Below are 23,523 nucleotides of genomic sequence, written 5' to 3'. Positions count from 1 at the left end.
TTGACTCGTCCGACTGCTGGAAATGAGAAAAGGGACTTGAATTGTGACATGTCCTCTAATTGAGTGTGTGTGTGTGTGTGTGTGTGTGTGTGCGGCTGACAGGCTGCCAGACAGGGCAGCTATAATTGGAGAGTTTTCTAACAAATAAGCCACAGTGTTACAGGTAGTTATAGGCAGACAGCCTGGAGAGCTTCAGAGGAGTAACTTCATATTAAGCAGCCACCTGGTGATAATCATTTCCATTTCACACATATGGTTTAACGACTCAGACTGTATGTTAGCTCTATTCTTAGGGGTGCTAAATGTCAACCAATAGATAGCTTATGCTATATCTAAGTGAATACAAGACAGCTGGCTCTTACTGAAGGCTACCTTCTCAAATACATTTGTCGCCATCTAGTGGCCTTTTCAAGTTTTACTCAAGTCTGTGTGAGGGATATGAGACAAGACACACTTTGCAGCATATATTGAGGATATAAACTGACCACCAGCAAGTCTGGTGCACTTAACCACTGCAGGGTTTCCTTTGTGTTAAACTGTTAACAGTCCAGTTTTGATGCCAGTCATCTCTGTATTTTAGGTCAAATAGAAGCACGTAGCCACCTCATCCTCACAGATTTTCAAAAGGCCTCTTTCCGTATTTTGACTTGTCAAAGCAGGTAAGGAACAGGTGGAGCTAATACTGTTAATAGCCATCAACTACTGTTATAAGTCAGAGCTGTGTTGCTACTTTGAAAAGTCAACATATCTACTAGGGCCAGTGAAGACAACAATTTTTGAGCATTTATAAAGTATTTTTATTATATCAATTATATTTAAATGATTAGAAATGCATTAATCGTATATTTTTGTCAACTTGAAAATGATTTATAGACAGTGACTACAGATATTAAGTACAATATGTTTGTTTATAAAAGTAACGGTGCATTTGTATTGTCATTTTCAAAGAGTTAATCCCAGCTAAAAAGTGTTCTCCAATAAGGATGTGACAGAACAACTGGTCATTTATTAACATGAGTGATACAATGAGAGTGTGGAAACTGATTCATGCAGTCGCTTCTGTGACTATTTTCAGGAAAATGTTGCCATCTTCTGGTCCTTCAGGTACGTAGCAGCAGGTTTTATTTTCTCACTTCTCTTACACACACAGTGGTTCCCAGTTTTGCTAGGAACCACCATAATGTAACCTAAGATCTGATCACAATGAAGTTTGAAGCAAGGGGTTTGGGAGTTTGTCAAGTCGTGATATCCTTTCAAATATGGCAACTGATATTTGGTCAAATATAGGATTGTAGGACACTGGTTCTTCCTTTTCCCTTTTCCATCTTGTTTTATGGGTATGGAGGAGGTGCAAATACTTGGAGAGGTATTAAAAATAAGTTGGAGATGTGGTCAATTGACTGTTTTGAACCGTTCAGTATCAGTTTCATTCATACGCAGATCTTGTAGCCTCACAGTTACCATGTTAGTGTCTCCCCCAGTTTTAGACATAGTTATTGAGCCTGTAGCCGCTGCTGGAAAGGGAGCAAAGTGAGGGAGCGTGATTGTCCTTTAGCGCCTCTGGGGGCTTGTAGAGTGGAGCAGGGGTATATATGTTGTAGAAGCAAGGGGGAGGTGATGATGGTTGATTCCTCTGCGTATGGGGGGGACTCTGTGACGTGGCACCCCTACTGCTCCAGCACAGCACCAGTCCTCCGCTCAGGCTGAGGCAGGCCGAGGCGTAGCCGAGGTATACGGCCAGGCCGATCTCATATTTCATCCCGCTGGGAAGGAAGGGGTCGTAGAATTCCATTATGACATCGTTGGTGGTCCAGGACACTGTGACCAGGCAGAGAAGACCAGCACAGAGGAAACAAATCCCCCCACTCATCGCCAACGGAGACTTGATCAACGAGCCACGGGCAAAGCGGGTACATTTCATCCCCATCGCAGACACTACAGATGCCAGGACTGAGGTGATGCAGGAGAGCACCATGAGCGCCCGGGCTGCCTAATTTGGAGGAGAATAGACAAGCACTGTTAATGTTGGGACTAACCCTCCTGTTATATTTGGTAAGTATTTCTTATTTGGTACAATCACGGTGCTTCATATACTCTCACTTTCATCACCAACAATTTTGTACATATAAGGGTTTAATGAAGTCAAAGTGTTCCCTCAACTATTTGAGAGAAAAATATTACAAATTTTGCAATTGTTTTTGTCTTCACACATACAGTAGTGCGGTCAATAAGGAACTAAATCCAATCTTAAAATTGTATTCTTATAGTCTTTAGCCGTAAACTGCACTCTGTCCTCTAGCAGCTACAGTACTTGGCAATCAATCAAACCACTGGTTAATTAATATCAAACAGTTTGTACAGTATAGTGGGATTGCATTAAAGTGTAAATCATTCTTTTAAGACTTTATTCTGGATCCTGAGCTCTTATTGGCAAATAGCACACAATTTACACTTAAAAGTAATTCTCTTAGATTCACTAAAATACCTGACCTTCCACCTATTAATCTGGGCAACCAACAGTTCAAATCCCAATAACATTCACTTTACAATGATCTAAAACAGGCAAAAGCAGTAAATCCTCACATTTAAGAGGCTCAAACCAGAGAATGATAGGCACTTTTCTTGAAAAATGACTGAAACAATTAATAGATTATCAAAATATATGGCAATTTGGTTCCGGTCATTGCAGCTTTTCTCATGGTAACATACAGAAAGATAGATGCAGTACAGTAAGTTGCTAAATTGTATGTGTGTAATACCTGCAGGTCTCGTGGCAGTGCTAGTAGAGATCTGTACAGCTCACATTGGTAAATGCCAGTGCTGTGCCATACACACTCCATCCACAGGCCTTTCATGTAGGCGGTGGCTGTGATGATGTTCGAGCCCACATAGGCTGTGCTGCGCCAGTGGGGGAGCAGAGTTGAAACTACAGTTCCCACAAGTCCCAACAGCCCTAAGAAGAATCCAAGGAGCTGAACTGCCATGCTGGCCATGATTGTTTCACTCGGACAGGTGCTAAAACTGCGAATACAAAGTTACAGCCACAGTTGATGAGCTTGTATACACACTAGGAGACAATTAACAGCATCTGGATGTCTCAAAAGTGCTTGTCACTCATCGGGCTCACGAAAGTACACTGAATTCAGAGGTTACATATGAAACAATAGGAGTGTCAACTCAAAAAAACTTCTTTAAATATATGTAACCACATGAAAAAGAAGCACTTTTGGAACAAAACTAGAGTCCCCCAGGCTGAAGATGTGGCTGGATTCCTCCTGTTATCTGCATGGTCCCCAGCAGTACAGTAAATTCCACTGAGCTAACTTCCAGTCACAGCGTCTGAGCCATTCCTTAAGTGTCTCTGGAGTGCATTCAGAAATAGCTGTGGAAACTTTCAGTATTATGGCATCAGTCTCTGGTGAGTGGCAGATGACTGCATCTGTAACTAATGAGAGCAGTGTTCAGCTTCACCTGTTTAACGCTCTCCTCTGGAGGGCAAACCACAGCAGTCTATTTGTTAAGCTTTCTGCCACCCCTCAGGAAAGGAGAGAGGGAGAGAGGAAATTAAACATTTACAGAAACTGCCCAAGCTGAGAGCAGTGTTATAAACCACTAACTTTGAAATTTTTCACAGCTCTGCAGGGTATTTGAGAGAGTGGGACTGAATGACTTGATCACAGAACTGGGCCCTAAACTGTGGAGTTGAGGGATATTCGTGACCGTTGTTGTAATAATTGGAAGAATTCTATTATCATCAATTTACTCTATGATTTGAGATCATCTAGCACAAGTTTGACACACATAGCAGTAAAAATTCCACCCTCCCTCACAGTTAGAAAATAAGAAAGCCATTGGTAGTTAAGCATTTACTTTTGTTCCTTCTCAACGTTTTGAACATAATATCCTCTAGGTGAAAAGATCCTCAATAATGAACCGACAAAGTTTTAGAACAATGACAAACCACGTCTCTAAAAAATACAGTGTTAAATAAATGGACAGATAATACTCCTTAAATTCAAAATTGCTCATTGTGCCAACATGACTAAAACAGACTGGCTTTAAATTTCAATCCAGAGAAGACAAACTGTGCTTATACAGCCCCATTGTTTTGACTTCCTCAGAGAACAGAGGCTGTTTATAAAGCCTGATTATTGTTCAGTGTTAGACCTGGTGCTGTTGGGGCCTCTTAAATATCGGAGATATAAGCGTCATTGTGCTTAATTAATGATTGACTACAGTGAAAGCATAAAAAGTAAGCAAATGGAACAAAAGCAAAGCAACATGTGACAAGTGACAAGCATCTTTTTTCACGTTTGTTTGCCCACAAAGCTGAGTTTAGTCACTAACCACTGCATCCTGACCAAATGGAGACAGCAGTCTCTACACTGTGAAACACTGTACATGGACTGCTGCTTAACCTTCCACATTTTAAATACTTAGTAAAAACAACATTTGAATACTCACCAACAAGGTTACATGAGGACTACAGAGCCATGGTCACAGGTGTCCAGACTGCACACTTGTCCTAAGTGACAGAGATGTATTTGGAGAAGCTCCAGATAAATAGGGTCACTGGCATTGATTCCACACTGACCAGCTCCTTCTGTCTCTGTTTCTGTTTTAACAGACAAGTAAAATGTGTGTGTGCTGCAGGACTGTCAAATATGTGACTGGCCAGATATTATCATCGGCATTATCCCTGTCAGCGTCAGCAGCACCATGTCAGTGATGACATGAGAGACAGTACTGCTGCTGGCTTGTTGCTCCGCACAGATAAACAGGGCGGATGTCAACTATTGGAGGCAGAGCAGAGACAGACAGAAGAGATATTGTTCTCACTGGTTGTGCTGCTTTAGTCTCAATAATTCAGCTCTCTGCATCTCCACATCTGTGCATAATACATAATGAAATATGAAATGAAAAGAATAATGAATAGATAATTTCATAATCAGCCTATCAACTCATATCTAACTTATAGAAAATCATTTATACTAATTAAATACAGTCAGTAGGAATTTAAACAGTAAAAGCAATGATGCACCAAACCAACACTGTAAAGCTGACAGCCAAACTGTACTTGATGGTAATGTGTCACATACTGTATGACAAGCCAGGTGAGGTCATTCAAAACTGCGGTTTTATCCTGGGTCCATCTTCTAAGTCCATCTTCTTGCTTATCGCTCTCTCCCTCTGTGCCCGAACCCACCATGACATCCTGTTGGTATACAAAAGCATTTTCCTGGCCCTTCCCCTGGGTCCCTCATGTAGTATTCAGCTCGCTGTAAGAGCCCTATAGTGAAGGGATGATCCTCTCCAAGGTCTGCCTGTGGGAGACGCCATTTGAATGTGGAACACTTAATAGTCTTAGTTAAGCTGAATAATCCTGTGATTAGCAGCTGAGCATAGCTGGTTTGTTGCACACTGCTGGAGGGTAACACAACCATGTCGACAGTGTAGTACAGGCCTTCCTTTTTTTAAATGTTTTTTTATGTGTTCAAAGGTCTGAAAAGTTGCAATCTTGTCTGTATTACACAAACCTTCTTAACATGATGTATGTAGATACACACAACACTAGTACAACTGACAGGCCCTGCACACCCACACAGGTGTTGTGGTAATTCTGGCTGATTGAACCTCTGCTCAGGTTTTGGCTGGGTGGAGCAATGATGGGAGTTATGGGAAAAAAGCTGGAATGAAATGTAACTATATGCACTTTTATCAAATACATGTTTTGGTAGACAGTCAGAGGAAAATACTAATACTATTACTACTACATTTAATAATAATAATGATAATAATAATAATACTAATAATAATAATACACTTTGTTTGTATAGCACCTTTCATACAATAAATGTTGCAAAGTGCTTTACAACAAAGAAATGACATGCACCAAGTGCTTCACATGAAAAAAAATACAAAATGAACATAAAACATTGTTAAAAACACTGATCTAAAATGAAAAACATTAAAAACATTGATGTAAAATGAGATAGAATAATGGATAAAATAATAAATAATCACATAGGCAGACATTTAAAAGAAATGCTGAGCAGTGCATAAATGTGGCGCAAAGTGCAAAATTTCAGAGCTAGTTACAGGCTAAAGTAAAGAAATAAGTTTTGAGGCTTCTTTTAAAAACACTTAGTGAGCTGGCCTCTGATATCAATCGGTAGTGTTCCATTGCTTTGGGCCAATACTGACAATGGCTACATTTGCCTCAAGGTTTAAGTTAAACATTACCTGGCAAATTCAATGTTTTCACCATTTCTTTTGTTATTTTCTTAGCGCAAAGATGAAACATGCTAGATATGCGTCTTTACTTGGACACTTCAGTTTACTTTACTATTGTTTATTTCGCGCCGTTGTGACGGAGTCATCAAAGACATTAAGGCAAGCTAACACTCAGCTGACTTTTCCTTTACATCTGACATTAACTGCCCATAAGTTAATGGTATTGGTAAGCTACTTTTAACATTAGCTTGTATTCCTATTAAATGTATGTTTCTTTCATTGGCTACATAAACGGAAACGTTTATAAAGTCACAACTTACCTAGCAATACTTTGTCACGAGTTCAGTTTAGCTAACGCTAGCTAGGTTAGCTTGTGAGTTAGCAAAGTCGGTTTCCCTAAACCAGACAGAAAAGTGAAACTGTTGTAGAGTATCTTTGGTTGTAACTAGGTCAGCTTCACAGTTTCTTTCATCTCCAGGTCAAACGTTCTTTATCCTTTTTAATGCAGGCAACTCAGTGTTGATGGACATGGTGAGGAAAGTCCACAGAAATGTTCGGAGGCACCCACTGACACACAAGTCTCAGCAATACAAAAGGACCCTTCCTCCAGCAAGGACCATCATGACACGCAGCCAGTGTATACCCAGCACCAGCTTCTTCCACAGGCTCCCATCAGAGGTGTTTGACATGATCCTCGACAAACTGTCCGGTAAGTGTTATTGGCTAGGCCTATAACATAAACTCAGCTCAACTTACCCAATGAAAAGTAGGTAAGACAACCAGCAGCCTGGCTTTAATTTTATTAAAATTGGCCAAGGTCAGAGTCAAGAGTGGTGTGACATTCTCTACACACATGATACATGACATATCTAGGCATGTAAAGAAGCTGCATTTTTGCAACTTCCATGTGATTTGGGATTAAGAATGCATACATTCAAGAATACAGTGTTTTATTTTTCAGCACGCACGCACGCACAAAGACACACACACACATATATATTTAATTCCAGTTTTGTACATTAATTAATGGTAACATCAAATGTGTTTATGTTAATTTGAAAGACTGTGAATAAATATCTTAGAATAGAGTTTTGCATAGCATATGCAGTTTACACAGCATACTAAAAAGCAGATTTAGCATATTTGTACTAAAAATAATATCCATCTCTTCAATTAAACCTCTGCTTCAGTGTAGATATTGCACTTTAGTAGGTTCACTGAGAAACATGCAGTAATATGAATGAAAATTTTTGTGTTTGTCAGTGCTGGAGATCAGTGTGTTTAGCATGGTGTCCAAAGAAATCACTAGACATGTCGTGGACTACATCTCCACCCTGGCCTGGAAGAATAAAATGATTGTCCAGAGCTTTCACCACTCAACTTTCCCTGAGCAGAGCTCCACTATTGAACACTACAGAAACCTGGGTAAGCAGCAATTTATATTTTGCTGAATATTTTGTTTTGTATGATCACCACACAGCACTAAGGATAAGCCACTCTTTGGAGTGAAAGGATAGGAGAGCGAAGAATTTGTCATTTTTTTAACTTGATAATGTGCTTTTGTGTTGACTGTCAGGTTTGTTGCTCAAGAGATGTACTCTTTTGCTACCAACAAAGGAGAGGTTAAAGTTTATCTTCAGCAGGTTTTCACAGGTAATAAATGGGAAGGTGAGATGACAAGCAAGAACAGAACACTGTGATGTGTTAAATGCTTTAGTCTCTTTTGTCTTGATAGGATTAGGGGACAGAGAAAGAGAGCAGAGGAGTATGTTTTCTGGTTTGCGAGTTTGCTAATTCATTTTGAATATTTAGTTGGGAGGAACAATAAAGTATCAAAATATTTCTGATTTTTGCAATATAGTTTTCATTTTCATGTCATATTATTTTCATATAATTTACATTAGTGGTACATACTTTCATCAGATATATTGTGCAATTTGTATCTGTTGTTTCAGCTGGACAGAAAGGCTATGAGTATCTTTTTGCTTCACATCAACTTTTAACATATTAGTTACCTAATTGGTCATTTGCTGTGCAGGAAGATCATGCATGCCAACACAGCAAACAAAATTATTACACCAGGCTAAATGAGTTTATTTATCAAATGGGCTGCACTATTTGTTTTTTATGACTTGTCATGAAAAAGCTAAATTGGTTAGTTTTTACTGTTTAGTGAGCTGTAAAAGTGTTAATAAAGATGGTCTTAATTTCCCATATTACATTATATGAAATGTGACTATTGCACAAGCCTACATTGTAATTGTCACCTAGTTAATATATAGTTCCATCTTCTTATTGGTGGTAACAGATAGTATTGAAAGTTGTCCTATTGATCTGTTATAGACTCCCTGCTTCATGTTGGAGCAGTGTCTAACTCCAGACTGCATTGGCTTTTCCGCCTATGGTGTCTTCCTCCAGGTGAGGGACTCAGAAACTGTGTATTAAATTGATCATTGAATGTAATTAAAGGAAATCACAAATCAATTACAGCTAAGAGTGGATAAACACAATGTAATTACATGCAGATTCCATTACTTAAACGAGCTTTCAGAGATCCTCCTCTTTTAAAATATTTGTTCATAAACATCCACCCCCTGTGGTTACAGCCTAGTAAAGTGACATGCTGAAGTGCAGACAAACCAGACACATGAAAACTTGCCCTGTGTCTTAGCAGGACCATATGAAATAATGAAGTTATGAAATAAAAAAATATTAGCTAATGTCATGCTGGTTTCTTTACAGACACTTATTGCAGGGTGGGATGAGTTGGAGTGCCACAGAGTGTTCAACTTCCTGTGTGATGTCACAAACCTGCTGCAAAAAATTGAGGCAGTTATCACTGCAAAACCAGGTGTGTTTCATGTGTGGAAGGGAAAATACAGCTGCATGTAGAAGAGGAAAAAGCCAAAGTGTTATATAGAAAATAATCTGTCATGGAGGATATCAGTCCCTGTTAAACCAACTTTGTCCAGTCTGAAATCCTCATAGATTATTCATTCACTCTCTCTTGCTCAGATCCATGGTGGTGGAGATAGTGACGTGCATGATTACCTGAGTTAGTTTAAATCTGAATTGTTACAAAATCAGTAGAGAGTAAGCTAATAGCAGTGCAGAGGTGTAAAGTGAGGTGACTAACTAGTCAGTCTCTTAGTAACTCTGGGCCTTTTACGGTTTAGCTTTGTGGAAGTATCAAGAAGCAGGATACAAAAAACATGCTAAATTCCTTGTCTGTATGTTTGCTCGTCAGGGGTGAGGTGGTACCAGGAGCTGCAGCTCCGTCTTTTCTGTCGTCAGGTTCTGTTGGACCCATGGTCGAACCAGCCAGAGTGTCAGTTCTGGCTAATACAACTCCTGAAGCCTTGGCCCATGGTCAGCCAGGCACACTTACTGTTCATCCTCTTTGGACCCCTGCTTCCTGAGGGTAATATAACTTTTATTTACTATATTATTATAATTTTTGTCTACACTCACCCTGAGATCATGATCAGCCTGTGACTGTCCTTTTCCAGTCCAGTAGGTTAGTGGTGAGTATTACCCTGAAACATAACATAATGGCAGCAAATAATGGCTGCTACCATTTTGGCCATAGTTGATAATTTATGTTCAAATATGTGGAAATTTGATTAAAATGCACAATGTACAATTGTCAAATCAGTTTGAGCAACCACACATAGTTGGAATCAAAGCATAGAAATTAGTTGTATTGTGTATTATTTATGTGGTAGTGGAGAGACACAGGAAGTGAGTGAGTTTCTCTCTACAAGCAGGCACTCTAGGTTGGCAGGATCTGGTGGACAGGGGGCAGCCTCACAGCGCTCTGTGGGACCTGGCCAGGGCCATCCTCCTGCTTTTCGGCAAACTGACAGTCAAAGGCTGGACCACCGACTCAATGCTGGCAATCCTGGAGGAGCTCATTGGTAACATACTTCATTGGTACTCAAATGTTTTCATGTCGCAGACCTCCAGATAGACACAGAGTCTATGGAGTAGTCTTATAGTCTGTAATATTAATTAAATGCCCTGAAAACTCAAAATCAAGCATTGATTGATCTGGCAGTCACCAGTTTACTTGGAAATCTTCAGATACATGATTCATAGCCTTGGCTCATGTCATTATATCAAATCAAAACCACTTTTAAACATTTCAATATATTAAACTGAAAATTAATATTGGTGCTTAAATGAACTGTTTGAAATACTTGGTTGTTCTCTTCACTATGTGCAGTTATTCCTCAGCCATGGCATGTGGAGAACGTGGCTCGTCTCTTGGTGCTGTGTGGTAGCAGTCTCTGCTACACTGTTCTGGTCAGCAAGGCCCTGAAAGGACGACTCCTTGAGATCTCCAGACTCATCGTCTACATCATACTGGTGAGAGTACTGGTTATTCTATCATCAGCTGTATAGAGTCTCATTAGGGTTTGTCAGGTATATTGGGTCATTATTGGCTTTTAATTTAGAAGCAGATATTGGCCAGCGTTGCCCTTTTCTGATTTGATAAAATGCAGTTAGACTACGTAGTTACTGTACAGTCTAAACAGATTAAACATAGATTCAGGATAGGTGTGCATCCAGGAATAGTTCGAGGCAGACTGTGAAATGAATCATCACTTATGCTCTCCGTGGTCGTTGTGACTCATTTTGCAACGCCTGCTCATTTCTGAATATATCAAATTTTTATCTGCCTAAGTTTACCTAACTGTCATCTCTGGGCACTTGTGCTGTCCATGGTGCTGATTTTTATGAGTTCCTCTTTTACCTCCTCATAGGGATGCCATAGCAGCTTCAATTCAAAGAGTATTGCTCTTCAAAAATTGCAAAGCAGGCTGGTTGATATCATAGACTGTAAATATAGATGGATGTAGAATCTGTGACGTCACCCATAGGTTTCTAGAGAGCGGTTTTGAAACTCAGAGTGGGCTGTGCCGTTGTCACCATCTTGGTGTTGCCTGACTCCGCCTAACTCCTGGCTAATCCCATAATGGGCAAAGAGGTGGGGGCGTGTGTGGAGCCGAGAGTTCGGTGCATGCCGGTTTGTGGCAAACATACGCTCCCCAACAAAGTGCCCATACCCTCAACTATGCATAACTTTATGCTTAAAATATAAATGGGTGAGTTATATAAAAAAATCACCCCCGTACAGTTGTCTAGCTATAGAGACAAATCATTTTTTGTAGCAGGCTGTAAATATGTCTATTTCTGCTGTAAAGTTGTGCATTTTAACATGGCAGTCTATGGGGATTGACTCACTTTTGGAGCCAGCCCCTTCGAAGAATTGAATTTTTTGGGGACTTTGTTTTCTTGATTTTTCAGTCCCAGATGTTGCCACCTGGTTGATATCATCATGGAGAGGGGATCTTCTCTCTATTAAAAATGTGTGTGATTGTTTCTCACAACCTGATTTTATTACATGCTTCATTTCTCTGATTGAGAGTTTCTTGACAAATTAGACATTTTCATTCTGACTTACAGTCACAGTTAGCCATGTTAGTTAATTGTCAAAAAACAGACATATTTTTATAAATTAAAAAATAAATAAAATTTGTGCTGTGAAAAAGGCCTATTTGTTCAGTTTTCAGTTTGGTATGGCTTCGCCCTCAGGTGTGTGAGAAGGACGGCTATCACATGAAGTGGGCGGTGAAGTTGGTACAACAGATCTGCAAGGTCTACAGCACGGCTCCTGAAAGGTTCTGCTTCATCCGAGAAGTGGAGAACATGTTTTCTGAAATAACCAGGGAGTTCTTTGAGTTTTCTGTAGCAGGTAAGTCGCAGCAGTTTTTTTTAGACTATAAACTTTATTCAATAAAGTTCTTAGGTTTTGTCTTTAAACCCAAAATACATCCTTGACAAATTAGATAATATGATAATATGAATCTGTGGGGACACTGGTTCTTTGCACCAAGTAATATAATACCACAATATTTGGATATTGCAATCATAACAGGATCTTAACGGTTAACATAAAACAATATAAATGGGGGTTGAGCGGATAAGATTTACAGATGGTGCGATGTACAATGATAAAATGAATATATTACATACTATGTATAGAGATAAAATATTGTATATACTGTATGTCTGAGTTGTCATAGAGAAAATGATTTTCCCTGCAGTGTGGAGGAGCTTTTTTGAAAGTTTGTGTGTTGAAGGGTGGCTGTGTACTTGTGTGTACGTGTGTGTGTGTGTCTGTCTGTGTGTGTGTGTGTGTGTGTGTGTGTGTGTGTGTGTGTGTGTGTGAGTGTGAGTGACAGCTCAGACAGACGGCATTTACTTGGAACTCCTTATTTTTCTTTATTATATCGAAAATGCTTTCAGCTCAAGTGGATGTGTTTTGTCTCAATCTTTCCACCTAGAGCAAACCTTCATTTGCCTCTGATTGCATCCATCCTTTTATTTCTTGCCCATGTTATGCCAATAACATAAGTGGAGAGCCCCATTCATTACATTGTTTAACTCAGTGCTAATACAATCAGTTCGTTTTAAGTGGGTTGTTGTCACAGTGAGTGACAATAGATTGGGGAATAGCATTAAAAAAGTGTTTATTGTAGAGTGAAGATGGAAGATGGAATTCCTATCACTACGCCCACATATTGAACATGTATTGTATTTGTGAAAGTTGTATTCTCTAGACCACTGATTCCCTTTTGGCTGGTGACCTTTCACAGCTAAGCAATGCCCACTTGTGACCCTCACCACAGGTTAAATGTGCCTCTGAGCTGTGAACAGTTGAACCACACAGAGTAATATTCCCTTCTCATTCACTGTTTTAGTTTCTAGAGTCCTGGAGAGGCACATACTAAAATCTATATAAAAAGTCAATAACGCCATTATAATGCGTTCCAGGGAACCACCTTGAAGACAGCGAGACTTTCCAGACCCTGTGTATCCTCCTGGACTCCAGTGCTCGCTTCCACACTAAATTCCTCCACATGTTCCTGAAATAGGACTAATGCAGATTAAATGTGACAAGATATGGAGAAAAGGAAGAAGAGTCGGGGAAGAAATAAGCGCCAGTAATGAAAGGGAGTAACTAAAGAGTGAAAGAAATTGATGGACCTCTACAACAACAGTAAGACTTGAACATGGGAAGTGCTGTCATGGTAGCTTTGAAAGTTCAGGGAAGTCTGAGGATGAATTTGGTTGACAGTTCACTATACGCTATCAAAACATTTTATTTGCTGGTTGAAAATAGAGATGTTTAACTACTCTGACTAAACAGCATGGTTATTTATGCAAGTTTTATATTTCCCTCAAATATTGCTCCTCTTAAACCAGCTTGGATGTTATTTTTCATAAAGAGTATTTAATATTTATTCATTAAAAGTAACAATTTTTATGTGACACTATTTATTTATTCACATTGAACCTCTGGGTAGTTGGCATTCAATATTTACATTGTTATTGAATAATTCATTAAATTGGTATTTTCAATTCTAATTTGTCTTCATTTACACATCTGTTTATATTTTTGTGGAACAGTGTGCACTCAGCAAACAGCAAGTTTTTATCACCCTCCAGGTAGAAAAATGTTCAGCACTGACAGCATTTTCCAAAAAAAAAAAAAAAAAAAAATTATTGGATGGAATTAGTAAAGCCTGCATCGTGGAATAAAAAATAAGCTGTTTCAGATAAAAATTGTCTTAATAATAATGTGAAGAGAAGTGATATTAAGGATATTTAAAATTTAAAATAATTGTATTCAGACTGCATTCTCATTTGTTTTAGTGATGTGTTACAAAGGAAAGTACCACTGTGAGCTTTAAACTTGAGACTTAAACAGAGTGGTCATATAAGTTATACTATAAGCAAATTTTTATTTTATTTTATTTTTTTAAAGAAACATGGCGTCAAATTCATAGCATGCACAGGAAGTACTAGTCTATTTGACATTGAAGTTTAAGGCCTACAACATCAAGTGTGATGAGTACTCCAAGATCCAGTTACCACCTCCAAAGTGCATCCATGGTCACAGGCATTTCAGTCATTCATGTATTCATTGTTTTGATATGATCTGGCAGGAGAAAAAAACAGAAGAATGCTGTTGTTTCTACGTGTTTGGATACAGGTTGAGACAAAAAAAAAAAAAAAAAACTTACACTAAACATTAACTTTTCATGAATTGAAAAACAGATCTGATTTTTGCAGCAAGAGCTTTACATTCAAACTGGACAAGTACTACAGTATATACCACACAAGAGCTCCATTTGGATGGGATTATTTTTTGTTGGGGAGGTTAGGTTTAATATTAGAATTATGTTTAATATTACTTAATTTTTTTTTTCCCTTTAGTGTTACATATAGTCTTATGTTTCTGGGAAAGCTGAGATATAATCTACCAACACAATCACCTCACATTTACGGCACGATGATACTTACTGTGCAATTTGTTCTATAAGTGGGGAAAAAAGATATGTCTTAATAAGGGTGGTAGACAGGATGCAGACAGCATTTGAACATTGATGTCAAAATTCTGTGCCCTCTTTTCTCTTTTGGCCTTAAGTGTGACAGTTTTATGAAATGTACTAAAAAGACACATTACCTTGTAGCCAGTCCAACCCTTCCTGTAGGCCCTCTCCCTTGATAGCATTGCTGGCACTGAAGAAATAAGATGTCAGGAGTTAATCTCTTTGTGGCACACACTCACTTTTTCATGACTTTTCTTGGATCTTGGATGTTTAAAGCTTTCTAGCTCTTAATCCAAATGCTTTCCATCTGTCTAATGAGTAAACAGGGAGGAAAACATGTATAGGAAGGAGCCTGGCTTTGGAATAACTGCATGTCGCTGTGCCTCAGAATAATGTTTAACCTATGAGCCATGAAAAAGACCCAGGAAGTAACCAGAGAGTAAACACACCAGGTCACCTTATTGTCTCTGTTTAAGACTCTAAGCTGTAAATCTGGAAGCACTAAACATTGTAGATGGGGAAGTGACAGGGCTTGGCTGAGTTCAGATAATCTAACACACTTCCTTCAAAGCTGCCAAATACTTGAATGATTCCTGTAGCAAATAACTTAACAATGACTCTGGAGGTTGTTGACTTTCTCTGCCTTTCCTTAGAGACTCCTCACCAGGGTATATTTTGCAATAATGTGGTCACATGAATGCTACAGCAGGACTCTTACAACTGTACAGTAAGACTGCGAAAACAGAAGAAATAAATAGCTAAATATTTGAGCTTTGAATTGAAAGTGTGGATCCAGAGAAATTTGACAGATATATTACCAGATGTGCCAGGGTTTGTCTTTGATGTTCTCCAAACACAACATCTGTGAGACCTTGACAGAGGACATGGCATCCCGCAGATCTATCTTGTTAGCAAAGAACAATACTGGTATTCTTTTGCTGCGGATATCTGGATAATAAGACAGCAAGATAATAATAAGCAAATAATATTTTATTAATGCAGTTGATCCAATTAGAGAGTAATACTGATATTGGCATATACAGTCAACCTGTGACCATATATACAGAGTATTTAATACAATTTAATATTTTTCCCCTTTATTTCACAGATGGACAATATGAACCCTGAAACATGCCTAATGTTTTATAACAGTCCAATTTGATGCCATATATCTTGTTAAACCGAATCCTGCAGATATTGTAAACACGTCAGCCTGGATAAACTGTACCTTCATGGTTCAGAAGAGTATCCAGCTCCTCTTTGGCAACAACCATTCTCAGTTTGTCACCGCTGTCAATGACAAATATGATGGCATGGCTTTCTCTGAGGAGGACAAGAGAAGATGTTATAATTCACACATTCATAATAAACTAATACTGTGGCATTAATACAGGCATATTGTGTGTTTCATACTTGTAGTAATGCTCCCATAGGTTTCTGTATCGGCTTTGCCCAGACATATCAAACACTGTGAAGGACAGGCTGCATACAGAGGGGGAGAGAGTGAGAGGGAGATCAGCTCAGAATGATACGTACTGCTGCACTTGACATTTTTACTTTCATTCCTGTAAACTAGTACTAGCTGGTACTAAAACTAATAAAAACAAAAGACATTATAAAGGGCTATAGACGTCTACCTTGAACTCTTGAACTTTTCAATGTTGAAGCCAATTGTTGGGACTATTTCTTGTGCCTGCGTCTGCATGCACCCACACACAAACACAAACATACAAAAACAGACAAGTAATGGCAAAAGTATGTCAACAAGGAAACACTATAAGGAAAGTATGATGTGGGCTTTACCTGACTAACATGTTTCCAGTCTTCTGAGAATGGGCCTAAATGATTCGAATGCTGAAAACAAGCAATCAATGAGTGATTGCAGTGAAATAAAGGATTTTTTGACAGGCCTTTCATAAGATTTATCTCAAATTAGCATATGGCACAGGAATGTGGATAACAAATCGGTGTACCCACATGTCAGGACTACACACACAAAGTTCAACAATCATCGTTTTAACAAAACATTAAAATACACTCACAATGAAGCCCAGTGTCATGTACTTACATTAGTTGGCTTCAGTTGGTTGATGATGGTGGTTTTGCCGCTGTTGTCCAGTCCCAAACACAAAACATTAACCTCTTTCTTCCTCAGGCCGAGCCAGCCTGACAGTTTATCCAGCAGCCCCATTAGACTCAATTACCTCTACACCATTAAATTTTTAACACATCACCCCATAGATGGTCTGATGACTAGTAATTAAATGCACTAGATTTGCAAAATGTCATAAAAAGCAAACACTGATGACAAACATTGCCGTGAATAGTGTGTTACCACTTGCTGAGAATAGTGTCAAGATGCCGCCTGGGCATCCCAGCTTGTGACAGGTAATCCTATTAAGGCGAATTAAGCTTTGCGAACCACCCAGTGACCTGATCACGGCGTATGGAACTTCCTAGTCCCCCACTATCCTGGTGCATTTGATTTATTACCCTAAAGCACCTACCCTCTCTGGTTCAATCCATCTGTTGCAGAGTGGTTTAGTAAATCTATAACAAATAAGAAACAACACGCTCAAATGCAAGTACAAATGTCATGGCAAAACAAGAAACAGGCAAAGGTCAAAATAAACTCATATGCCAACATATTAGAAGCCCTGGAAGTTGAACTAGAATGGGACATGTGTAGGAATTTCCTTGAATTTCTCTTCTAAGGTTAAATTGGCATAATAACTGCAGGAATTCAATTTGGGCTTTTCACATGGCAGCTCTGGAGATGGACAATGGTCCAACAGCTCCATCTTTTGGTTATGAGTTACGCGTACAATTTTATAGAAGTTGCCAAGTTGAAAAAGGTGATGAAAGTTAAATAAACCTGACAATAATAACATCAAATTTAATTTTTACATCTTTGTGAAGGACTTATAAACATATGTACTATATATATATACTTCAGGCATTGGGGCCAACTTTTTAAATAAAGATTTATCTCCTGAGCGGACGTCTGCTAGGTGTCCGTCTTCAGTGAGGTGAGGTGAGATGGGGCCGCGGTTGCAGGCAGCATTGACTCTGTGTACAAGTAGGGAACACTCTGATCCAGTGATGTAGTGGTAAATGACATGTTGAGTGCAATGCAGGTGAAGTTTCTCCTTCATTTTACCACTAAAACCAACAGCATTTCACAACCTCAAAGATATAAGACAGCGTTTCTTCCTTTGAATCAATGCTGTTTTGATTCTCTTTTCTTGCCCGAGATAAAAATCGAAACATAATTAAATGAGCAGTCAACCACCAGAACTGTTCATCTTTATTTGCAAATAAATATTCGCTGTAACTGCCTCTTACAGTGTGCAAGATCTACAACATCTCTTTGGAAATCATAGAAAAATAAAATACAAGAATTATAAGTAGACTTGTACTTTGTACAAAAGAATGTTCTAACATTGCTCAGCAGTAGAACATGCTAAACAAACAGCATCTGATATTCTCCATATCCTGTAGAGGGGTGTTGACCGTGAGCGTGTGTGTGTGTGCAAATATGTGTGCGGCGTGTTTTGATGTGTGTTGTGCACTTTTTCCTACTCCTGAAGGCCTGGATGCATAACTACGCTGTGACCGGAAGGCACAGATCTCTAGATCCAGTTTGCCTGTGACATGAATCATTGAGCCCCAGTTTGTGATGAAAGCCACAGCTGTAGAGGGGCGGCTGTTCTCTTCAGTATGGAATACAACTCAAACTAATGGCTAGGTCCCGTGACTGCACTGAAACTCATGAACTAAAGTGTTTCTCTGTCTTGCATGGTTAACAAACTGTAAGGCATTCAGTGTGTGCGTGTCTGTGTGAGTGTATATGTGTTGTGTGTGTGGGTGCGTTTGTTACTGTTGATGTAAGAATGACACGAGTTATGATGCTGCTGTTAATGCTCATTCTTTCTCTTCCTTTAATCTCAGCTCCGTCTTAATCGCACAAAAGCTTTCCTTTTCTCTCCCCTTTCCATCAATCTGGTTTTAGCTACTTCTGCTGCCTCCGACTCTAACTAGTTATATTCTGCAGAACTTCCTACTCACCACTGACGTAGAGAATGAAAAAAAATATTTCAATGGCAAACATCTGAATACTTGACTTCATCTACTGCAGATCCAACAGTTTTCACTTCTATTCTTATGTACACGGATTTCCCGAACTGCCACAAGTGCCACAACCTTTACATGACCACAAGCTAAGCACAGACTGGAGCAGAAGTAGTACTCTCTGAAATCCATCTGGTAGCTTCACACCTGAGATGGATTATTCTGCTCTGACATCTTAGATCAACTTCTTCCCAGAAGCGCAAACCACTGCCTGTGTTAGTGTATGCAGGCTTAAAAGAAAGAATGAATGTATGTGAAAGGATTTCATCAATTTCTGAAAAACCATATAAGTCCATGTTAAGTTTCCAGACAATTGCAAATACCTCCTAGCTATACAGTATCTAAGATCTGTGAACATTCATATGTTTAGACAGTGGAGCTGTGTGTGTGTGTACTTTCAGGCAATGTTTAACATTCACAATCCAAAAAACTGCTGATCACACGACTGTGAGTACACTGGCTGCTAAAAACTGTCAGAATAGACTTGTATGGTTATTCACCTGAAGGCAACGGGTCCGGTTCTGCAAGCTTAGCATGTGACAATAAAAACAGGTGGATGGTGTTGTGTGAGCCTCATGTTTACATGTCAACAAGAGTTCTCTCATTGCACAATTCTTCATCTCTCTGAGATACTGAGGTGACTGCATAATACTGTATTGCTGACTTGGATAAAAATCTGAAATAAATAAAACATTTAAATAAGATCCAGATTTACTAGGGCTTTCACAAACAGGACTGCACATATATAGATATTAGGTTATGATAATAATTATCGATTAATTGTCTATACACTTTTAAACATTCAAGAAATCTCCATAACTTGCTTCTTGCTTCTTTCTTCAAGTATTAGCGTACGAGATTCTCTGGAGAGAGGGTAAACTAAAGCAATGCAAATAATTCCTTCATGATAAATTATTAAACTCCAAAACAAAAAATATTGAGGATATTTTTTTTTTTTCTTTTTTAAAGACAAAACGTTTCGATTGCACACCCGATAGCAGCTACATGAGCACATAACTCAGAGCGAGAAAAGAACAAACAAAAGAAGAGTCAAAAGATTCAGTAGATTATGTTTGCAAATCTACGTCTCTAGATATTGTTGCTCCACACACAAAGTACTGCTGCTGGAACAAGGCATTACATTCCCCTAAGTGAGGCCATGGCCAGTCTGTAAAGTCTATCAGGCTGTAATAGTCTGGCAGAACCAGGTATACTGGGTAAGGGGTGTATAGTAGAAAAAAGTCTGTTACTACTGGATGTGAGGGAGACCACAGGGCAGTCTGCTGTGGTCGTCTGTCCAATGACCTCCTGTATGAGGGGTTAAGACTCAGGCACAGGCTGCAGACTGTCTGTCCTACAGTCTAGACTTCACTTTCGTCTGCTCCATCTATCTGTCCATCCCAGGTTGTATCAATGGGCGTCCTCATACATGGAAACCTTTCTCCTGTTCGTGCAGTAGCTGAAGGCGAAGGGTCTGTAAGCTGCTGATGATCCGCCTCTGGTGGCCGATCAGCTCCACCCCAATACGCCTCACATCTCTAGGGCGAGAGGGGAAACACAAACACGCACAAACACACACACATGCACCACTTTAACTTTGAACTTGTGAAGTCTTTTCTACAAACACTTTTTTAGAGACCTTCTGAGTCATTTCCCTTTTCTAGTACTTCTCTCATTATTCTATGTGAAAACATTTTATGTATGTAAGACCACTGAGTTTATTTGAGACACAACATTTCATTTGCAATGTGAACTCTTTATACTACAACCCCTAAACTGTATCAACCAATCAACAAGGGAAGCAAAATCTCAAACACCTGAAAAAAATCATCTCAGTTTTTATTCTAAAATGGCTCATTCTGCACTGTCAATGTAATCTTTTTTATTACTAGTCCACCGATTCTGACATATATTGTTTGTCCACCTTATCGATAAGGTAATTATCTCTTTAAGTGTAGGTATTTGGCTTCCCTTTTTCGATTCAAGTCTTCGATTCAGACTTTTAGCTCATCAAAACCATAATGCAACTTCATAACATCTTTCATTAGACCCTTGCTATCTGACAAATGGCTCCATCTTTCAATCTCCATACTTGAAGTTTGAAACACAAGCTTTTTGTTAAAAGTCTCTGATGACATCACAATGACTTTGTCCGGGTTATTTTCTCAGACAGGATGTCCACAGGCTGAACAGTGCTCCGCTTAATGAGCAATCTGAACTCCATGAGTAAAATCGGTGAAGCACTGTTGCTACAAAGATAGCTATTATTTGGTTTCTGGACATTTGATAATGGTTATGTTTAGGTTTATCTACTCACTCAATACTCATCCTGGCAACCGAATCCAATGTGTTGTAGCCTGCTGCCATGAAATTGCTCTTGTACTGACTCATCTTGATGGAGTCCAGCCAGTCACCGACGGAGATGAACATTGGGTAGTCCATTTCCTCCCCCGGAGACTCTGGTAGACTGATGCAAAAAAAAATATATATAAATAAATAAACCCATACAATACAGATCCCGTCTGTATTTTTAAAGCAAACAGAGTTGGAAAACTGCCCCAAACTTCTCAGAATTACACATATTTGGTGCTCCTTTTAGGCGTAGGAGTGAAAGCATTTCTCAACTTTCTCACCCAAGGAAAGTCATGCTATCTCCGCCTGGATTCAGCAGACATGTCCCTGTTATAGCTCAGTGTTTATTGTAACTCTAATAACTCTCAAGTTCTGTTCTGAGGTAAACGTGCTCCAAGAGATTCTTGACAAATTAGACTAATACAGTTTCATGCCTTAAAAGAGACCATAAAATCCTCAGTGCTGTACCTCTGAATGTCCTCTACCAGTGGCAGCAGGCTGCTGGGGTTGCGGATCAGTTTATCCAAGAAGGAGACAACATCTGTGAATTTGGGCCGATGACTCCTCTCCTTCTGCCAGCAGTGCAGCATCAGTTGGTGCAGTGCCACGGGGCAGCCCATCGGTGCAGGCAGCCGGTAGCCCTCTTCAATGGACAGAATCACCTGGAGAAACAATTGGATGTGATGGAGGGTGAAAAATTTCAGTAAGATTTTAATTAGCTTAGATATTGATCTATTTGGCTCAAGAGTCTGCTGAGTGTCATAACCAGTTTGGCCACTTTAAAAAACTGTTTGTATATGATCTTGCAGGTGTCTATACGATTGTTTGGCATTATATGGGTTTGTATGTATTCGTCTGAGGATCTTGAGGTTGCATGTCCAAAGCTTTCCTGTGCTGCGAGTCGGACCTACTTTTCATTTTCTGCTAAAAATTCTTTGTGCAGCAGCTTTTTCTTAGTCCCATATAAAATGAAGGTCAAAATCTGGTATATAAATCCTTTTCTCGAAGCATTGAAACATTGTAATTGATGAAATTAAACATTGAGTTTTAAACAGTTAAAATGTATCATTATCAGTCTATGAAGCTGTACACATGCACAGAAATGCTTAGTGACAATGCTAACATGCTGCTGAACATAGCTGTTAGACAGCTAAAATGTTGACCACATTCACCCTCTTAGTTTAGCATGTTAGCATGCTAACTAATAATGCTGCTAGCAGAAGAATGACAAGGATATCTTGGGTATATTTAAGTCACATTAATAAAAGCAAAGACCATTTACTTGATCCCACATCATGAATCAGAGAAATAATTGATGAAGAGAAGAGAGCAAAAAGAATCAAACCGGGAAGTATAATCCCATTTAATGCTTTTTATAAGCTTCAATCATTCCCCATGACCTCCTCTTTGGATGTTTGATTTCTTGTGCCATACAAATAAGTTGTAGTTGTGCTAAAAAAACCTCCTCTGGACTATCCATCAGTTTCCAAACGTACAGTATGCAAGCATGAACTGCTTTTTCATCTGAGCTGATAGTATGTATTAGCCTCCATACAGCACATCTCCAATCATACCTGTGGTTCCATGAGATCCATGTATCTTTGTAGGGAGCAGTGGTAAGTGGCTGACCAGGATGAGATAGTGTTAGGCTGGTTTTGCAGCTTGGCTGGCCTTTTGCCTTGGAAAGAACTTCTAAGCAATTCCCAAATCCTCCAAAACCCTGAGACCTTAGTGAATGTGTTCGTGTGGGCGTCTGTGTATGGATGTGTATGAGTCTGTGTGTAAGGGGTTGAAGGGATTACGGTGGAGCTTTCACACTCAGCGGAGAGAGGGATGGATCTGCTTCCTCCATGGCCCCTCCAATCCCTGACCACAGCCCAGGGATCAGCGGGTTGCTCAGCCACACTGAATCCAGCTTTAAACCTCCCCATCCCTCTGCTGGACCGAAGTCCTCTGAACCTCTGACCTTTACTGTTCCCTCTCCCTGATCTTTTTCATCCTCTTGGTGAATCTGACCAGAGTTTAGGTTCCAAACCTCCTCTCTCTCAGAGGTGGCTTTTTGATGCCAGAAAACAGTCAGGGAGCAGGTTAAAGGGCAATCGTTTTAATAGACAGAATAGAAAAATAAAAAAATATACTGCATAGAGAATGAGAATGAGGGTAGAGAAGGCTTGTGGGGGGGAACACTCACTAAGATGCCGACCTCGTCAAAAGACCAGCAGCTTTTCCATATGCACTTCACACCAAGTCAGTGAATTAATGCAGCTGTGTGAAACAACTTAGTCAGGAACTGTTTCATTAGATTTCCAAACAGGCAAAAAAAATTAACATCAAAAGTAGATGATTGCATCAAAAATCCAAATAATGTCCAATGTTTTGACCAATTTTTCCTCATTTTTCTCAC

At 39.3% G+C, this 23,523-nt stretch overlaps 4 protein-coding genes across 8 annotated transcripts in view; 1 reads left to right on the top strand and 3 right to left on the bottom strand.

The window, feature by feature from the left end:
• Positions 1-787: 787 nt before the first annotated feature.
• LOC130177144 (claudin-14-like) lies at positions 788-6,637 on the bottom strand. 3 transcript variants are annotated; one of them, XM_056388606.1, is made up of 5 exons: positions 6,555-6,637; positions 5,100-5,324; positions 4,465-4,615; positions 2,760-3,021; positions 788-1,990 (listed from the first exon to the last, which is right to left on the bottom strand). In XM_056388606.1, exons 4-5 carry the CDS (start codon positions 2,991-2,993, stop codon positions 1,484-1,486), a joined length of 741 nt encoding a protein of 246 aa, XP_056244581.1. In that variant the 5' UTR covers positions 2,994-3,021; positions 4,465-4,615; positions 5,100-5,324; positions 6,555-6,637; the 3' UTR covers positions 788-1,483. The 3 variants fall into 3 exon arrangements, with proteins under 3 accessions (XP_056244581.1, XP_056244582.1, XP_056244583.1); XM_056388607.1 differs by having other exon boundaries at positions 4,465-4,525; XM_056388608.1 differs by lacking the exons at positions 4,465-4,615; positions 5,100-5,324; positions 6,555-6,637 and adding an exon at positions 3,472-3,639.
• A 119-nt stretch (positions 6,638-6,756) lies between these two features.
• LOC130177143 (F-box only protein 47-like) lies at positions 6,757-16,008 on the top strand. Of its 2 annotated transcripts, XR_008828971.1 has the most exons (11): positions 6,757-6,943; positions 7,498-7,659; positions 7,811-7,887; positions 8,578-8,652; positions 8,977-9,085; positions 9,482-9,655; positions 10,002-10,151; positions 10,460-10,602; positions 11,833-11,992; positions 13,075-13,300; positions 15,745-16,008. XR_008828971.1 is itself a non-coding variant. In XM_056388605.1 (10 exons), exons 1-10 carry the CDS (start codon positions 6,757-6,759, stop codon positions 13,173-13,175), a joined length of 1,338 nt encoding a protein of 445 aa, XP_056244580.1. In that variant the 3' UTR covers positions 13,176-13,820. The 2 variants fall into 2 exon arrangements, 1 of the variants encoding a protein (XP_056244580.1); XM_056388605.1 differs by lacking the exon at positions 15,745-16,008 and having other exon boundaries at positions 13,075-13,820.
• Positions 14,040-16,827, bottom strand: LOC130177145 (ADP-ribosylation factor-like protein 6). Its single transcript, XM_056388609.1, has 7 exons — positions 16,705-16,827; positions 16,274-16,335; positions 16,050-16,118; positions 15,865-15,959; positions 15,455-15,584; positions 14,771-14,826; positions 14,040-14,242 (listed from the first exon to the last, which is right to left on the bottom strand). The coding sequence occupies exons 1-7, from the start codon at positions 16,825-16,827 to the stop codon at positions 14,217-14,219; spliced, it is 561 nt and encodes a 186-aa protein (XP_056244584.1). The 3' UTR covers positions 14,040-14,216.
• Positions 16,828-17,925: 1,098 nt separating this feature from the next.
• LOC130177741 (ephrin type-A receptor 6-like) overlaps positions 17,926-23,523 on the bottom strand; it is a 170,907-nt gene continuing 165,309 nt past the window's right edge. Inside the window, exons 15-17 of one of the 2 annotated variants that reach the window (XM_056389674.1) lie at positions 21,588-21,781; positions 21,085-21,234; positions 17,926-20,305 (exon numbers count right to left, since the gene is read on the bottom strand). In XM_056389674.1, the coding sequence (XP_056245649.1) occupies positions 20,191-20,305; positions 21,085-21,234; positions 21,588-21,781 (459 nt within the window). In that variant the 3' untranslated portion in view covers positions 17,926-20,190. The remainder of the gene's footprint in view (positions 20,306-21,084; positions 21,235-21,587; positions 21,782-23,523) is intronic. The other variant, XM_056389675.1, reaches the window with a different exon arrangement.

This window comes from Seriola aureovittata, chromosome 11 (assembly GCF_021018895.1).
Source record: "Seriola aureovittata isolate HTS-2021-v1 ecotype China chromosome 11, ASM2101889v1, whole genome shotgun sequence".
NCBI classification, from domain to species: Eukaryota; Metazoa; Chordata; class Actinopteri; order Carangiformes; family Carangidae; genus Seriola; species Seriola aureovittata.
The sequence above is the reverse complement of the archived record's forward strand: the minus strand, read 5'-3'. Positions and strand labels throughout refer to the sequence as shown.

Excerpts from the sequence above, each read along its gene's own strand:
- LOC130177144 (XM_056388606.1), bottom strand. The coding sequence starts at position 2,993 with ATGGCCAGCATGGCAGTTCAGCTCCTTGGATTCTTCTTAGGGCTGTTG. Across the intron at positions 1,991-2,759 it reads CACTGCCACGAGACCTGCAG|GCAGCCCGGGCGCTCATGGT; the intron begins GTATTACACACA and ends CCTCCAAATTAG.
- LOC130177143 (XM_056388605.1), top strand. The coding sequence starts at position 6,757 with ATGGACATGGTGAGGAAAGTCCACAGAAATGTTCGGAGGCACCCACTG. Across the intron at positions 7,888-8,577 it reads TCTTCAGCAGGTTTTCACAG|ACTCCCTGCTTCATGTTGGA; the intron begins GTAATAAATGGG and ends GATCTGTTATAG. Across the intron at positions 11,993-13,074 it reads CTTTGAGTTTTCTGTAGCAG|GGAACCACCTTGAAGACAGC; the intron begins GTAAGTCGCAGC and ends AATGCGTTCCAG.
- LOC130177145 (XM_056388609.1), bottom strand. The coding sequence starts at position 16,827 with ATGGGGCTGCTGGATAAACTGTCAGGCTGGCTCGGCCTGAGGAAGAAA. Across the intron at positions 15,960-16,049 it reads CTATGGGAGCATTACTACAA|AGAAAGCCATGCCATCATAT; the intron begins GTATGAAACACA and ends TGTCCTCCTCAG. Across the intron at positions 15,585-15,864 it reads TACTCTTCTGAACCATGAAG|ATATCCGCAGCAAAAGAATA; the intron begins GTACAGTTTATC and ends CTTATTATCCAG.